Source organism: Chrysochloris asiatica, unplaced genomic scaffold (assembly GCF_000296735.1).
Source record: "Chrysochloris asiatica unplaced genomic scaffold, ChrAsi1.0 scaffold00058, whole genome shotgun sequence".
Taxonomy (NCBI): Eukaryota; Metazoa; Chordata; class Mammalia; order Afrosoricida; family Chrysochloridae; genus Chrysochloris; species Chrysochloris asiatica.
In genome coordinates this window covers 2,990,216-3,008,884 of record NW_006408576.1, presented here as the reverse complement: position 1 = coordinate 3,008,884, position 18,669 = coordinate 2,990,216, and the positions used below count along the sequence as shown (strand labels likewise).

Here is an 18,669-nt window from a genome sequence, read left to right as displayed (position 1 = left end):
TTTGTTTTAGAATCTCTACGCTGGAGAATAAGTTTCAGTGTCTCTTCTGACATCCATTTTGACCTTTTCCTTCTTTCTTGTCTTCTTAATGACTTTTTGCTCTCTTCATGTATGATGTTCTTGATGTCATCCCACAACTCTTCTGGTCTTCTGTCTTTTGTGTTTAATGTATCAAATCTGTTCTTCAGATGATCTCTAAAGTCAGGTGGAATATATTTAAGGTCATATTTTGGCTCTTGTGGGCTTGTTTTCATTTTCTTCAGCTTCACTTTGAGTTTGCATATTAGTAATTGATAGTCTATTCCACAGTCTGCCTCTGGCCTTGTTTTGACTGATGATATGGAACTTTTACATCATCTCTTTACACAGATGTAGTCCATTCGATTTCTGTGTATTCCATCTGGTGAGGTCCATATGTATAGTTGTCTCTTATGCTGTCTAAAGAAGGTATTTGAAATGAACAAATCATTGATTTTGCAGAATTCTATAATGTGTTCTCCATCATCATTTCTATCACCAAGGCCATATTTTCCAACTACTGATCCTTTCTCGTTGCTCCCAACCTTTGCATTCCAATCACCAGTAATGAGCAATACATTTTGATTTCATGTTTGATCAATTTCAGATTGAAGAAGTTGGTAGAATTCTTCTACTTCATCTTCACTGGCTTTCGTGGTTGGTGCATAAATTTGAATAATCGTGGTATTAACTGGTCTTCCCTGTAGGTGCATAGATATTACCCTATCACAGACAGCATTGTCCCTCATGACTGATCTGGATATTTTCTTTTTGATGATGAATGCAACACCATTCCTCCTCAATTTGTCATTCTTGGCATAGTAAACCATGTGGTTGTCAGATTCAAAATGGCCAATACCAGTCCATTTCAGCTCACTAATGCCTAAGATCTTGATGTTTATGAGTTCCATTTCATTTTTGACAACTTCCAATTTTCCCAGATTCATACTTCGCACATTCCATGTTCCGATTTTCAATGGATGTTTATAGCTGTTTCTCTTCATTTTGAGTTGTGCACCATCAGCAAATAAAGGTCCTACGGGCTTTTCTCCCACGAGCTTTACTCCATTCATGTTATCATGGTCAGCTCTACTCTGAGGAGGCAGCTCTTCCTCAGTTGCATTTTGAGTGCCTTCCAATCTGAGGGGCTCATTTTCCAGCACTATATCTGACAGTGTTTCTCTGCTATTTATAAGGTTTTCAGTGACTAAAGATTCAGAAGTAGTTCATCACTCTTTCTTCCTTTGTCTGGAAGCTCATCTGAAACCTGTCCACCATGGGTGACTCTGTTGGTATTTAAAATAGGGGTGGCATAGCTTTCAGAATCATAGCAACTCACAAGCTATCACAGTACGAAAAATTGACAGATGAGTGGTGGCCGCTTGGTTTTAAGTGGAAACTTTCACTTTAAATTTCTAGGAGATCTGTGTGCATGTGTAATGGAACCCTCCAGGGGTGGGGGTGGGGTGTCCATTCACTCAGGCATCCCCTCTAGTCACCAGAATGGAGGCACACAAACAGTGAGAGACCAATGAACAGATACCAAAAAATGAAAGTCTACTCCTGTCAGGGGCTCATGGCTGTTTTGATCCCCCACTTGGTCTCTATCAAGATGGCAGCTCTGGGAATAGCTGAGAGCTGAGTGTCTTGAATTAGAAAGCAATGGATTTCTTGATTCCGCTACCAATTCCCCTAGCTGTAAGCCTTCCAATCTTCTAAATATTCCTTTATGTGTGGTTCAGAGTTCTAGCACCATCCCTTGAGCTTGCTTGCCCGAGTATTCTGTGTTGTTAGTGACAGAGCTCCTCACTGCACATCTACCCAATCCGCCATCTTGATTGGTTGTCCAGGAGGGTTTAGCAATGGGTGAATGTCTACTTTACAATCACAGTCTGTATCCTCTGGCAAGTGATGCAGGTTATTTTAAAACCACAACCTTAAGAACATAAGTAGGGTATTAAGAAATGACAGATGCATGCTCCTATTTGCAGCAAAAATATCTGATTCTGAATTCAAGTTTACATACGTTTGCTGTAACTGGCTCAGCATTCTTTTTGAGAAGAATCTATGATATGGGCCATGCATCAAATTAATGTTCCCACTGATACTTTGGGTCTCTTTGTAATGGTGAAAACTGTTTAACAGTGTCATTTTCATTAAATAATAATGTTACCTTAGCTTTTCAAATCTGCCACCAGGGCAAAACCTGAAACGCTTTAACATTACTGGTAAACAGGCTTGAATGATACCACAGTTCTAAGTACAAATATTCCATGTTGAATACATTCTGGAACTCATAGTAAATTATGAACATTGGAAACTGTTGCTGAATGCTAAAAAGGAATGGATTTATTACTTGAGGGATGTAAGTCTTAGCAGATTGAAATACTGCTCTACCACTCTATGCTATTTAGACTAATAAGAACATTCGGTTCTATAGTTCTCTAATTTCCCTAGATCCACGGCCTCCTTAATGCAAATGTGTTCATTCCATATTGAAATTAAGAGTGGGAAGAAAGGGAGGAAAATTGCTCCAGTCACACTCTGGGGCCAAATTTGCATATATAAACTTAGTGCACATTTATCCTGTCCTGAGAGAATAAAAAAAAGAAAGAAAGAACCACCAAAAGTGTCGTCAGGTTTTTATAGGCAAGTCAGTGAGAGATGTGTTAAGGATTGATTTTCTTCAGCATGATTTTTCAGAGAACTCTGTAAGAAAGTGGACATGAGATTAAAAAAGACATTTGTTTTCTCATGATAAATTTGAGGAGGGGCATCTGCTTTTATTTGGAATAATGCCTCAGTCTCTTGTCCATTGCAGGGAATCTGGCATGTTGGGTTCCTAAATGACCAATCTATACCCATCTAGCTACTGCAGAGATACTAATCACCAACCACATCTGGCTGAGGTGGTTCAGCCATGTTGGATAGTCAGATGCCCACACACCTATACCCAGTCTTTATTTCAACTAGTGAAATACAGATCTAAGTCTCGTGGATGAACCTATGATGTTGGTGCTACCTGAGCTCCCAAACTTTTAAACACTCCCTTACTAACCCCACCTTGGAAAAATTGTACAGCACAAGAAAAAAGCAACATTTTGCCCTGCTTCTGGAATGTCACACTCTTAAATTCTTAGATTAGATTTGTGTCTGGAGTTCAGAGAGACATTTGTCCTATGTGCCTGGCCCTGAGCCTACCTAACCCCTACCTGGAGGGAAGCTTCCCTAACACTAACACATGCCATCAGGTGCCTTCTTTCTTTGCAGGGGACCCTGTCTATGCCGTTATCAGATCCTTAAACACAAGATTAGCAGTTCAAATACACCAGCTGCTTCACTGAAACCTTACATGGTTAGAAAGGGCTCAATGGCACATAACAAGAACCACAAGCTTGTGGCATCACATAAGAAATTTATGAAACTTTCTTTCCCTTTCATTTATTTCATTTTTACTCTCTTCCCATTTCCCTTGTTTATCTTCCTCCTCCTCCTGTTTCTTCTCCGTCTTTTACTTCTCTCCCTTACTACTTCTTCCTCACTCTCCTCTCTCTTTCCAACTTTTTCATGGCATAGATGATTAAGAATACTGTGTTCTTCAAGAAACTCTGAACTCCTTGATGGCAGGAGTTAGTCCCTATTAATAGGATCAACACATGTCTGCAGAATGATGTGTTGAAAAGTAATTTGATATTCCTAATGTTCAGAGTGAGCCTTATATGATTCACTTTTCTGTATTAGATGCATATATGAAGAAAGTAGATATCAACCAATAATGGGTCATTAACGAAAGTTACTTTAGAACCTTTTTCAGGATAAAATATTCTGAATAATTCTTTTATACAGATGACTCTTAGGTTTTAACTTTAATTATTTTATAAATATAGTGAATGAGCATACAATTATTTGAAGACTGCCAAATACTAGTTATTTATTGAAACTCAATAACTCATTTTATGATTAGAAAGGAAACAGCAAATTAATGATTCATTAGTTCACCAATCATAATTGAAAAATAATCACTTTTAAGGAAAAATTCCCTTAACAGTCCTTATATAAAATATACTGTTATTCTTAAACAATTAGGAATTTCTTTAACACTAGCAGTTATATTTCAAAAAGCCATCCACTAAGACTAATTCCAAAAACAAACATCAAGCAAACAAACAAACAAAAAAACGGAAGACCTACTGATTGTAAGGTTAGATAAGTTCTCCTCCATCTTTATGCTTCCATTTAACCATTGACAAAAAAAAAAAAGAGTAAAGCAAATATTGGGCCACTTAGAGGAAGACCCTTAGCCAGATGGATTAACAAAGTGGCAGCATCATTGGGCTCAAGCATGGCAACAATTGTGAGGTTGGCTCAGGATTGGGCAGTGTTTCGTATTGTTGTGCTTAGGGTCACTATGAGTCAGTACCGACTTGACGGCACCTAACAGCAACAACAACATACAGAATTCTGGTGATGCATTGTGGAATAAGCATTGGATTGCTAATCACAGAGTCTGGGTTCAAACTCACCAACAATTCCTCAGAAACCCTATTACAGATTCACTATGAGTCAGAATGATTTGATGGAACTTAACATTAACAACATGTGGTATATTGGAGTGGAGAGAGACTTTGTAAAATGAATTTTTTTGTGCTGAGTTTGATAAAGTGTGAAAGGTTTTTGCCACCCATCATTCATTCATCCATCTTTGTTCCTTTTACTTGCCAGCTAGATAAAGTTGAAAAAAATTATTTAACCTTGGTACACTCTAGTTTCTTTTTCCCTCAAAATTTGAATAATCGTAACTACCTTGGAAACACTAGTTAGCCTCAACTCACTAATCAGAGTTGTCATGGATAGCAGATAGCCCTCAACTTCCTCCATGTAGACCTAAGAGCAGTCTGTAAAATTCCTTATAAATTCTGCTTTACCAAGTAAAAGATATATTCAGAAACCTAAGGAGAAAGTCACTTGGCTTTCTAATTGGGTCCTGATGGATTTTGAGATTTGCTCAGCTAGTTGTATGTTGGCTATAGTGTAGTTGACAAGGTTGTGAAAATCCTGCACATTGGTCATATTGGGCTGCTTGGAATCCTGTTGTTGTTTTTAGTTTCCATCAAGTCAATTCTGATCTATGACAACCCCACCCATGTGTGCAGAGAGCAGAACTTTTACAAGCAGATTGCTGAGCCTATCTTCCAAGGTCTCTCTGGATGAGTTCAAACCACCCACTTTTTGACAAATAGTCAAGTTCTTGACTATTTGTGCCCTTAATTAAATGTTTTATGAGATAAATTAACAAAGATTAATTAGAGTGGTGGGCAGGGAAATAACATCTTGAAAAAATTCACTAGAAGCCAGCAAGTTGTACAAATGAATGTTGAATATTTTTAGGAAATAATTCTCTATAGTTTTGGTTTTCTGAATGTCTTGTACAAAGAGGTACTGACTGTCTTTGTCTTAGACTCTCTTTTAAAGGATGTGTAAGAATGTCATGAAGTCCTGGTGTGGCAGTGTGGGATAACATACTGGACTGCAATGTCAGGTTGAACTGCAAGGTCAGCCGTTCAAAGACACCAAATGTCCCTCAGAAACCCTACACAAGATCACTATGGGCCGGAACCAACTTGACGGCACTTAATAACAACGACAACAAGAATCTCATGGGGGGCAGTGTGTGGCAGCCTCTAATTTCATAAGGTGAGCGAAAATCATTATCTTCATCAAAAATTCCTTTGAGGCAAAGGTTAAACATGCCTTTACCAGCCAGGTTTTTTTGTTTTATTTTTACCAATTCTGCTAAGAACTGCCCCTCTCATGGCTTATGATATTGAATAGTGAATTTGAGTATCAGCTCCTAATTTGTAAAATGGAGATGATGGGAACGATTTAGGAAGCAATTGTGAAAATTAAAATAAAAATGTATATAAATCACAGAGGATTTAGCATTTAATGGCTTGAAATGTAATTTCCCTCCCTTCTCACTTTTAACCTATTTTGTATGCCTTACCTTTTCATTGTATTGTAGATGGCTTTATCCACCATTAGTTTACTCTCTTCCAAAATGCTGAAAATATGAGATTCACCAGTCTTTCCTATGCAATAAAAATTCACACAATCAGACACAATTACAGTTCCACAATTCTCTGTCACTTTTAGGTTTAGACATCAAACAAAGATTGACGCAGTGATAACAAAGTGGATCCTGTTTTGTTAAGAGCCATCAATTCAATGCTGACTCACAGTGACCTTTATAGGGTTTTCTAAGAGCAGTTCATGGATTTCAATAGCAGACCTTGGGGTTAGCAGTTCAGTGCTTATCCTACAGTGCTACACCAATAGCTTCTGTTGTTGTTAAGTGTCATCAAGTTGATTCCAACTCATAGCGACCCTTGTGGTTTGCAGTCCAGTGCTGATCCTACAGTACCATACCAAGAGTCCTAGAGCATACTAAAGCTGTGGGATCTTGGATAGTTACTTTTCCTCTCTGAGCCTCTTATTTTATTTAAAAAAAAATTGACTATAATTTCCTGTATCACAGTGATGTCTTTAGAATGAGATGAGAAAAAGTGTCAATACTATTATTACCCAGCATGACTTTAGTTTACTTGCCTAAAGTAGTTACAATAATTTCAACAACTTTTACATGACTGTTTTAATTATTTAAAGCGGTGATCAGGAAAATTTAGAATAAATTGCACATGATAGATTCACCAAAAAATGTTAATTGAAGGCTTTTCAAGTTCTGGTGTGGCGCTGTAGGATAAGGACTGTACCGGGATATCATTTGAACTGCAAGGTCGATGTTTCAAACTTACCAGCCACTAACGGAAATCCTATATGGAGTTGCTATGAGTCGGAACCAACTCGACAGCATTTACCAGATAGAATAAGTATGGCTAAAGAATATAACCTTGGCATACACCTTTCTTGATTTTAAGTCATTCAATATCCCTGTGCTATTTTCAAATGACAGCATAGCATCTTGGTCTGTATATGTCCAGATTCCTCAAGAGCACAATGAAGTGTTCTGGATTACCAATTTTTCTCAGTGTTATCGATAGTTTCTTACAATCTACACATTTGAATAAGGAGTTCTGGTAGCATAGTGGTTATGAATTGGGCTGCTAACCTCACAGTCAGCAGTTCGAAACTACCAGCTGTTCCACAGGAGAAAGATGAGGCTTTCTGCTCCCATAAAGATTTTACAGCCTCAGAAACCCTGTACAGGGTCACTGTGAGTTGGAACCAACTCCACTGCACATATCAGCAACAACACATATCAAGAAAGCAAAATAAACATCTTTCCAGTATTTTAAGTTTTTAACCAAGATCTATCTGACATCAGAAATGGTTTCCCCAATTCCATGTCCTCTTTGGATTCTGGCTTGAATTTTGGCAGCTCCCTATTTTCAACAAAATTTTCATTGCATGTAATATTGGTGAGATTGTTCAATGATTTCTGCATTCAGTTAATTCACTTCACTTTGGAATGGGCACAATATAGATCTTTTCTAATCAGTTGACCAGGTAGTTGTCTTCCAAATTTTTTGGCACAGATAAGTGAGTGCCTCCTGGGCTATATCAGTTTGTTGAAACATTTCAATTTGTATTCCATCAATTCCTGAAAACTTGTTTTTTTGCCAATACCTTCACTACAGCTTGGACTTTTCCCTTCAGAACCATTGGTTCTTTAGCATATAGCACCTCTTTTATCACTGAACATGCACCAATTTGTTTTCTTTGATACAGTGACTGTGTATTTCTTCCATTTTCTTCTGGTGCTTTCTGCATCATTCAATAATTCATCCATAGAAAGCTTCAATATTGCAACCCAAGGGTTTTTCTTGTTCTTTCAGCTTGAGAAATGCTAAGCATCTTCTTCACTTTCGGTTTTTTAACACCAAGTCTTTGCACATTTCATTGTAATATTTACTTTTTGTCTCCAACTGTTCTTTGAAATTTTCTGTTCAGCTTTTTTATTTCATCATTCCTTAAAGTCACTTAGCTTCTCTGTGTTCAAGATCAAGCTTCAGGTTCTCCTCTGACATCATTTTGGTCTTTCCTTTCCCTCCTGACATTTTAATGACATTCTGCTTTCTTTATGTATGTTTTTGATGTCTTGCCACAACTTTTCTGGTTTTCAGTCATTAGTATCCACTGCATCAAATCTGATGGTCTCTAAATTTAGATGGGAGGTACTCAAGTTTATTTTAAATTCTCATGGACTTGTTTTAATTTTCTTTTTCTGCAGCCTGAACTTGCATGTGAGATTTGTTTGTTTCACTGTTGGTTGCTGGCCTTGTTTAGAGTAATGATATTGAACTACAGATATAATTGATTGGATTCCTGTGGTTTGCATCTGATGAGGCCCATGTGCACTCTTGTCTTTTATATTGTTTAAAAAGGTATTTTCAATGAAGATGCCATTCATCTTGCAAAATTCTATCAAGAAACCTCCTATATAATTTCCATCACCAAGGCCATGTTTTCCAAATACTAATCCTTCCTCTTTGTCTCCAACCTTTGAATTCCAATCACCAGTAATTTTCAATGGATTTTGATTGTATTCACTTTCAAACTGAAGAAGTCGGTAGAATTCTTCCATTTCATCATCACTGGTTTTAGTAGTTGGTATGTTAATTTGAATAATAGTGGTATTAACTAGTCTACCTTGTTGGGATGATATTATCCTATCACAGACAGCATTGTACTTCAAGATATGCTCTTATAAATAACAGCTGTAATTTTATATATATAAAAGAAGGCACAGGAAGCATCAAGATTAGAAGAATCAAACATCAAAAGGCATAAAAGAAAAATGAGGAAGTAAATTGCCTAGAGGTGCAGAAATGTTTAGAAGAGTTTTGGATTTTCAACAATCAAACTATACGGGCTTTACGAGAATTTTCCCCAGATATCAAGGGTTAGAGAATCTTCCACTAAGGCTTAACATATAACACAATTGTTATTTTCATTTGCTCTTGTTGTTAAGTACCGTGGGGTCAGTTCCAACTCATAGTGACCCTGCACAGGGTTTGCTAGGCTGTAAATCTTTACGGGAGCAGAAAGCCTCATCTTTCTCCAACAGAACAACTGGTAGTTTCAAACTACAGACCTTGAGGTTAGCAGCCCAATTCGTAATCACTATGCTATTTCCTTTTAAATTCAATGCATCTGGCTTACAACTCAAGTCACAGTTTACCTTTTGAAGATCGCATGACCCTTGTTTGCCAAAACTAGTAATTATCCTATTTGACTTTGATTCTACAGCTGACATTATTGACATTATTATGTAGAAGATAGGCTTACATACATGTAAGACCTGCTTTTTAATTCAATTTCTAAAACAATCATTGACAAATCCTATGGGCTTATAGAAATTTCAATTTTAAATTTTTAGTCTATGGCACTTCTCTCTCTCAGTTCTACTCCTAACTATTTGACCATTCTACTTCAGTCTCAATTGCTGCTTTTCCTCAAGATTTTTCCATGTTATATGGTGGCTTGCAGCTTCCTTGATATTCTTCAAGACAGCATAATATTCCATTGTGTGTATGTACCCAAGTTTGTTTATCCATTCTTCCAATGATGGGCACTTATGTTGTCTCTATGTTTTTGCTATTGTGAATAGTGCTGCTATGAACATTGGTGTGCAGACATCTACTCGTGTTATAGCTCGTAGTTCTTATGGATATATACCAAGTAGAGGAAATGCTGGATCATACAGTATTTCTATTTCCAACTTTCTGAGGAAGCACCATACTGTTTTCCAGAGTGGTTGGACCATTTTGCATTCCCACCAGCAATGTAGGAGGGTCCCTGTCTCTCCTCAACCTCGCCAGCACATTGTCCTCAGCAATTTATAACTTTGCTGTTATTGCTGGTGTGAGATGATATCTCATTGTTTTGATTTACATCCCTCTAAGGAGCTCTGGTAGCGTAGTGGTTACGAATCGGGCTGCGAACTGGAAGGTCAGCAGTTCGAAACTACCAGCTGCTCCGCGGGAGACAGATGAGGCAACCTGCTACCGTAAAGATTACAGTCTCGGAAACCCTATTCAGGGTCGCTATGGGTAGAAACCGACTCGACGGCGCTTAACAACAACAACAAATGGCTAATGGCAAGGAGCTCTGGTAGCGTAGTGGTTATGAGTCGGGCTGCCAACCTCAAGGTCAGCAGTTTGAAACTACCAGAGGTTCCGCGGGAGAAAGATGAGGCGTTCTGCTCCCATAAAGATTTACAGCCTCAGAAATCCTGTGCAGGGTCACTATGAGTCGGAACCGACTCCACGGCACTTAACAACAACAACAATGGTTAGTGATCATGAACATTTCTTCATATGTTTTTTGGCTGCCCGAATCACTTCCTTGGTGAAGCGTCTATTCACGTACTGTGCCCATTTTCGCTCTTGTTCTCTTTGATCTGTTCCTAACGAGCCATTTTCACCTGGAACGTCTGTCCTGAAGTTTCAGTCTGTGATCCTTTCCTTCTATTCCTGTGTTAGTAGCCACACTCTCTGCAGTCCTAGAGTGGTGCTGTTGGAGATGTGCTGGACTGCTACCCAGAGGCCGGCATTTGGAATCTCCCAGCTGGAAACCCTATACAGGTTCACTATGAGTTAGAACTAACTTCATTGCACTTAACAGTAACAACAGCATAAGTCAATGTTTCAAGCAAGAGCAGTAATTGTTCTTTCCATTCTTTTCCATGTTGTGTTTTACATCTTGAAAAAATGTTGAACCTTTCTAATTTTCACTTCCTGCTGTCCTGGTGTCTGTTTGTAATCCCCACCTCCTTACATCTAGAGGTGCCTCAAAAGATAAGCCTGGAGGTTTACTTTTGGAATATCACAAGCATTGAAAACTCTTTCAAGCACCGTTCTATTCTGATATGTGTACCATGAGTTGGAATTGATTCCATAGCCACTGTTTTTCTTCTTCTTAATTTTTTGTTGTCCTGTCACCCATGTATGTGATCTTTAAAACAAAGACCTCTGTCTGTGATTGTGTTAAAGCATTTGAAGATTTCCCAATGACTATAAAAATATTTTTAGTCTTCTTTTTATGGCCACAACCTATTTTCATATTTGAATGGTTCTGTAAATGGTCCCCCAATTCTCTGTCATCTTATAAATTATTCAACCTAAAGTTTTCATCTCAAATGCCTCTTCCTGTATAGAGTATTCTTAACCTTCTTGCTCTTTACTCATTGGTGGTGGTGATGTGCCATGGAGTTGGTTCTGGTTAGGGGGCAAAAATCACCCATGTATGTATGTGGGTCTTATCAATGTGAATTTGATAACTTTGTTGTTTTTAAGTGTCATCAAGTCAGTTCTGATACATAGTGACCCTGCATAGGGTTTCTGAGGAGCAGCTGGTGGGTTTGAACTACTGACCTTGTAGTTCACAGTCCAGTACGCATTCCACAAAGCTGGGAAATATTTTCTTTTTTCCCCCTGTTTTCATTAGTACTTATATCCATGAATAGTACTTAATAGAAACTTCACAAGTATTTAAAAACGAACTGATAAAATAATGTGTAACTATCTCTACCACCTTTGGAAATTGTTGGTGCAGAAGAGATCACTTTATTATTGACCAATATGATTATATTTCATTTATTTTTATTTGAGCATGCATTTCTTAGTCTCTGAAGTCCTGGTGTGGCTCTGTGGATTAATGTACCAGACTGCAAAACCATTTGAACTGCAGTGTCGGTGGTTCAAGCTCACCAGCTGCTCCTTAGAAACCCTATGCAGGGTCGCTATGGGTCGGCACTGACTTGATGGCACTTCACAACAACAACAATCTCTTATTATTGAAGAATATTTTACTGAAATTTTAAAGATAGTTTTACAGACTTGCATATTATTATTCTCATCAAATTTTATATATCAATTATATTTTTGCATTGAAATATTTTCACCAGAAAAATATAGTTACCATTTATCATCTCTGGTAGTGTAGTGGTTACAAATTGGGCCACAAACTACAAGGTCAACAGTTTGAAACTATCAGCTGTTTCATAGGAGAAAGATAAGGCTTTCTGCTCCTGTAAAGATTTACAGTCTCAGAAACCCTGTACAGGGTCACTATGAGTTGGAACCAACTCAACAGCACATAACAATAACAAAAACATTTATCATAATCTCAAATGGCTGCTGGAACTGGATAGATATTAACTGCTTAAATAATTCAGTTCTTTGCTGAATGGATATTACTGATTTACCAATACAGTTCTTTAACCCATATCTTTATTTATTGACTCTTTTGTCTGCTGCTGAAAAGATGAGAGGAAGAATGGTGCCTAAATTAGCAGCATCACATTATAGAATCATACCACCTGTTGCTGTCTAATTGTTTATGAATGATGGTGCTGTCATGTACATCAAGGTAGAAATGTGCTCCATAGCATTTTCAAAGAATGATTTTTCAGTAGGAAGTGCCTTTGGATGGACTTCCACTTCTAGTCTCTCAATAAACTGCGAAGTCTACTAACCATTTGCACCATTCAGGGATGCCTGCAGAGTCATAGACTTAAAGAATTTGAACCTGAACTTTTTTCACCAAATCTGAAAATTACACTCTACCAAATTACGTGACTTGTCTGAAGTCATATGGTCATATAGTAATTTATCTGGAGATACCAGCCTGATCTCCCGATTATGTGTGCCTTCTAAATAATGTTAACTCTTTATTAGGGTTCACTGAGCCTACACCACTCATCTGTCAGTTTGTCCTACTGTGGTGGCTCGTGAGTTGTTGTGATTCTGAAAGCTATGCCACTGGTATTTTAAATATCAGCAGGTTCACCCATGGTGGACAGGTTTCTGATGAGCTTCCAGACTAGGAAGAAGGAGTGATGAACTACTTCTGAATATTTAGTCACTGAAAACCTTATGAATAGCAGAGAAACACTGTCAGATATAGTGCTAGAAAATGAACCCCTCAGGTTGGAAGGCACTCAAAATGTGACTGGGGAAGCCCGTTGGGAGTAAATTTGCTGATAGGGACCTTCATTTGCTGATAGGGCACAACTCAAAGCAAAGTGGCAGCATCAATGGACTCGAGCATGGCATCAATTGTGAGGTTGGCCAAGGATCGGGCAGTGTTTTGTTCTGTTGTGCATGGGGTCACTATGAGTCAGTACTGACTTGATGGCACCTAACAACAGCAACAATAATCCCCCCAAAGACAGCATCTCTTCAATGCATGTTTATCATCTATAAAATTAACTGGGATTCCTGAAACCATTATGAAATAAAATGTGATTTGAAAGAAGAGAGAAGTCACTTATTTATGAAAGTCTTTATTTAAAAAAAAAAAAAAATGTAAACCATCCTTCTCTAAAATAATAAATGGCACCTGGCTCCTGATTTTCATTCTTGACTAACTCTGAGCACTTGGTTTTACTTAGCGCTTTGCAATTTCATTCTGTCTTTAATAATCCTTGTTTGCTGAAACTCAATGAACTGGAATAAAGTTTGCCAACTTTTCCTTTTTAAGCAAATTCACTCATTAGGCTGCTTTCCCAAAATTTCCCAAACTCCAGGCAGTGCTTCGGCTTCTAGATGTTCATTTGCATCTTATTTTCTTTTAACAGCTATAACTTGTTGGAGCATTTTCCATAAAGATAATTGCACATAAATCTTGACTTTGCACAAACACCACAATCTGTGTGGTGATGAATACATATGGCTTATCATAATGAACACTCTATTCAGTCTTATTGAAAATGGAGTATTCGGACTTTTTTCTTAGAAACTCAATGGTCATGCCTATTTTTATTTTTTGTGCAAAAAAGAGACTCATTTTTTATTTTCAAATTAGTTTGAATTACAGGATTTTTCATTCTCTAAAGTTTATTTCTTTCCTTGCTTTGACTAGTTGTTAGGAACTTTTATTGAATAAGGCATAGCTTTTGCTCTACTGAGTACAAGGGCTTTGTTAAAGTCTGTCTTTCAATACTGCACCATTTCTATGATTTACAAATAATTTGTGAACCTGGAAGTGAATATCCAGGACTGATTGCTTTTGCTTTTTTTTCCCTTTCCTGCTAATGAGCCTGTTTCAAATATGAGGGCACATTATGCATCATTTTTTAAAATACTTGGGAAATGAAATACCTAAATTTGATCTTCTCTACCACTGTTGTTGTTGAATGCTGTGGAGTCAATTCCAACTCATATTGACCCTATGTAGGGTTTCCAAGAAGCAACTGGTGAGTTTGAACCGCTGACCTCAGGGTTCAAACTGACTTTGCAGTCCAGCGCATTAGCCCACAGCACCACACCAGGACTCCTCTCTGCTCTATAACCCTCTCAACCAGAAAACCAAGCTACTGCCATGGAGTTGATTCCAACTCATAATAACTCTATATATAAGGTTTTAGAGACCATAAATCTTTATGATAGCAAACAGCCTTATCTTTCTCCCATGGAGCTACTGGCGGATTTGAACCTCTTTCCTTGAGATTAGCAGTCCAGTGCTTATCCTATTGTATCTCCCAATTTGTAAAACAGATGATTGAACTAGACTGAATATGAGCTACACACACAGTAAAGAATACTTAGGAGCACCCTCCTAATATAAATGATAATCTCTGGCTCATTTCACAAAAGTCATAGTTATAGACTCCTAAGAATCCTTCTGGTCTAGCACTATTCACTACTCTTTTGGCTAGTTATGAACAATGGAGAAAAAGCACTCAATTACTTTTGTGTTACAAATACTGTGAGAGTAAGCAATATAAAGCCAAATAAACATGCAAAAATCAAGTGGCATGTTATTATTCTAAGTATGAGGAGGCTTCAAAAAGTCCTGGAAAATGCAGTACAGAGATTTTTTCCATTCAATTAGAAAATTCTCACGCAGAAAAATTTAGTCACAACTAACTATATTAACTTTTATGATTTTATAGAATAAGGATCTCAATAAATACAAAATAAAAGGCCAAATTAATTCACAAAACATATGCTGAACATTTATTATGTGCCATCCTAAAATTATTTATGTGCCATCCTAAAATTTAATGTGGGAAGGAATGGTATTACTTTTATTTGAGAAATTTAAAGCATAGATGTGTCTTTATTTTTTCTAATATTGACCAGGTGCAATGCCCTTGTCATGAGTCTCCCCAAAATATATGCCAACTTGGCTAGACCATGATTCCCAATATTGTGTGGTTATCCTCCATTTTGTGAATTATCCTCCATTTTTTGATATTTTGTAAATCCTTACCTTCTGGTGTGGCCCTGTAGCATAAGTACTTGACTGAAGATTAGTTTGAACCACAAGGTCAGTGGTTCAAACTCACTAGCTACTCCTTGACAACCTATACAGTTGAGACCCACTCTACAGCTCTTAACAGCAACAATATGTTAAAGTAGGATAACTGTAGGGAGTGTCTTGAGTCAGAGTGTTACTAAGTCACACCCTTACTCAAGTCACACCTTGACTTGAGTCATACCTTTTACCTTACAAGAAATCAAGAGAGAGAATGGACAGGAGATGAGATTGAATTCATTACTATCAAGTAAAACGAGCAAGGACTGAAGCAAGTCCATTGGACATGGGGTCCCTGTATTGAGAGCCTTCTAGATAGAGTGGGGGCAGTGATACTTAGATACATGGAGATTTCGAGGGAACACCAGGCTGACAAGTGTTAATAGGAGCCAAGGACCCTCCCCTAGAGCCAGCATCTTCAATTACAACTTCTAATCTCCTAAACTGTGAGAAAATAAATTTCTATTTGTTAAAACCATCTACCTGTGGTATTTCTGTTATAGTAGCACTAGATAACTAAGATAATATTTAATACTTAAGATGGAATATCTCACTTAATGTTCACAAATAACAATGTATAGTCTTCCAGTTTCTCTACTTACATCTAAGAAAATGGAAGCTTGAAAAGATTAGACATCATGCCTAAAGTGCCAGTTGTTGTTTAGTGCCATTGAGTCGATTCCAACACATAGTGACCCTGTATAGGGTTTCCAAGGAAGAACTGTTGAGCTTGAACTACTGATATTGAAGTTCAAACCGCTTTGCAGTCTGGCACATTAACCCACCAAGCCATACCAGAACTCGAGTTAGTAGATGGCAAAAATAGATTTAACCCTGCTTTATCTGATTTCAAAGCTTAGGTTGAAACTTCTTTACCACCTAGCTTCCTGTAGATATTAGATGCAATGGGAACTTTCTTAAGCTGCCTATGTTTTTTTGACGTATTTTATTACAACTTTTAAATATGGTCATGAAATCCTAGTAGTCAGTAAACCTGAAAAAATGTGACTACCAGCAGGAGGAGGTACAGCTTGATGTGACTATAACCAAAAAAGATTCAGAAGAGTTTGGCAATTCTCTGGAAACTAGATTGGAAAGAGGCCTCATTTCTCAGAGAGAGGCTGACATGAGCAAAATCTCCAGGAAGTTTGAGCAGATGGGCTTGTAATCATCTTTTAAGAGATATGAACCTGCTGAGTGAGGTTTAAATTTTTCCAGAAGGCTAGATTATTCATAAAGTTTAAAGTCGTAGGCAATGTTCCTCCAATATTCTGCTTGAATAAAACTTGTTCTCAGAGTTTGGGATATTTTTTTCACACAAAGCAAAGAGAAAACACCTGGATCCCTGCTTATTTTCACCACTGCATCCCTGTAGCATTGTTAATCTAATTCAACATTATAATGCAGTGATTCCAGAAAATGTATCACAGAAGTTATTTAATGAAAAATGATTTTGTTGCAAAAGAACAAGTAATTACTCCCCTCCAAATTTTGCTTTTCAAATGTATGAGCAGGTAAAAATGAAAAGTTTTTATTCTTTAATGATAGAAAATTCTGGTCTATTTCAGAAAGTATTATACTATAATCTTTCCAAACTCAAGATTATTTTTTCTTGGAAAAGCATAACAAAAAATACAATCAAAGAGATCTTATTGATTCTCAAGTACTAGCATTATGCTCTTTGTTTTGGAAATGTGCTAATAATTTCATGAAATCAAAAGACACTATTTTATCTGCTACTTACCCCAAAAGATGCCTTTGCCTCTGAAGATGAAAGGGAAGAAAACCTGCGTGCAGGCCAAAACTAGCATGATGCCCAGTACTAGAAGAACTTTCATTCTAAAATTAGAATAAATTAATACAAGTAAATAAAACTTTTTGTGTGTGCCTTATTTGCTAGAGACTTATATGAATTCATTTCTTACTGTCTCTACAGTTTTAACTGATTCTCATAAACTTGGATCTGGAGTTTTGGACATTGCCTTCCAAATCAAGAGACATTGCAATGTACATCGGGCTATCGTGTTAAACAGCTAGAAACATCTATTATGTCCAAATGATTTGAAAGTGAAATTTTCACATATAACAACTATAATGACCAAAATAATTTAATAGAAACCTGTTTCAATTCATAGTGATGTCAAATAAACATAAAAGTGTCAGGAATAATTATTGGGAATGAAAGACCAAATTATTTTCCTATAATTTATTTATATTAAGAAATAAATAATATCAGGAGTTTAGACTTAACATAAGTATTAAATAAAATTCTTAAAAGACTATATTAAAATTCTTACAGTATTTTTTCCCACATGCAAAATTATTTCAGAACTACCTAGTTATACATGATTCAAACTCATCATTTCTGCTTTAATTTTTTTCTTTTATTTGAGATTTCTTTAGTTATTTTTGAACCACTAATTTTGCTAAGTATGATGGATATATTCTGATGAGAATGTATTTCAATAAACTATGATTAATGATCTGGCCTAACATGACTTAATAGGTCATGTACATTTGAGTTCAGATCATTGAACGCATAGAAACCATCAATCAACTTTGCTTAGAAAAGTTACCCACAGCTGGAATACAGTGCATTGAAACTCTATAAATTTCAATGATGAATTTCTCTTAGAAAATGGAAAAATAAAAAATTTTATAATCTGACCTTTTTTCCTCTTCTCAGTCAGGGAGGTGAGCTCACACGGTTCAGCACTTTGTCTATAGCTGTACCTCTTCTGAAATGTGAACCTCAGTGCTTCCCCAGAACTTGGTTACCCACCATATAAACTGACTCTATGCTCTGATACCCACTCAAGCCGTTAAAAATTGGAGTGTCTTCCAGTCTTTGTGACAACAAAGTATGTGCACAATTTTGTTGTGTTTGCATCAGGTTTTTCTGGCCCAGCTGTATAGAAACAAGGTATTACATCATTTGGAGGTTTGTTCTCTGCCTATGAGTGAAAAAGAAAAGAAAAGAAAAGAAAATTTAATAGATAATAAAGAAGAAATCAACTAAAATTCACCCTCATAATTCTTGCATTGTTCTAGCTTTTACTCTTCTAAGTTGAATATCTAATAATGGGGGGAGAGGAGATCAATATGTTACTCCTTGAAAGAACATTAAATTCAGTTCTACTCCAGGGCCCACGACTAATTAGCCGGATAACTTTGGGCCAGTTATTTTTGGGCTAGTTATTTAATGTCCCTGTGACTTCAGTCTCCTTATATCTAAAAGGTGCCTAATAAAACATATTTCTCACTTCGATGTGGTGAATAAATGAATAATGTACAGAAGCTGCCACCATCATAGTAGCAAATGTTTCTAATGCCATCTTCATATGGACTCACTAAAAGAGGCACAAATAG

At 37.0% G+C, this 18,669-nt stretch overlaps 1 protein-coding gene across 2 annotated transcripts in view; it reads right to left on the bottom strand.

Moving 5' to 3' along the window:
• Positions 1-17,138, bottom strand: part of TPO (thyroid peroxidase) — a 214,629-nt gene extending 197,491 nt beyond the window's left edge. For both annotated transcript variants that reach the window (XM_006863961.1, XM_006863962.1), the window contains exons 1-2: positions 17,045-17,138; positions 6,023-6,107 (exon numbers count right to left, since the gene is read on the bottom strand). In XM_006863961.1, the coding sequence (XP_006864023.1) occupies positions 6,023-6,107; positions 17,045-17,138 (179 nt within the window). The remainder of the gene's footprint in view (positions 1-6,022; positions 6,108-17,044) is intronic.
• Positions 17,139-18,669: the final 1,531 nt, after the last annotated feature.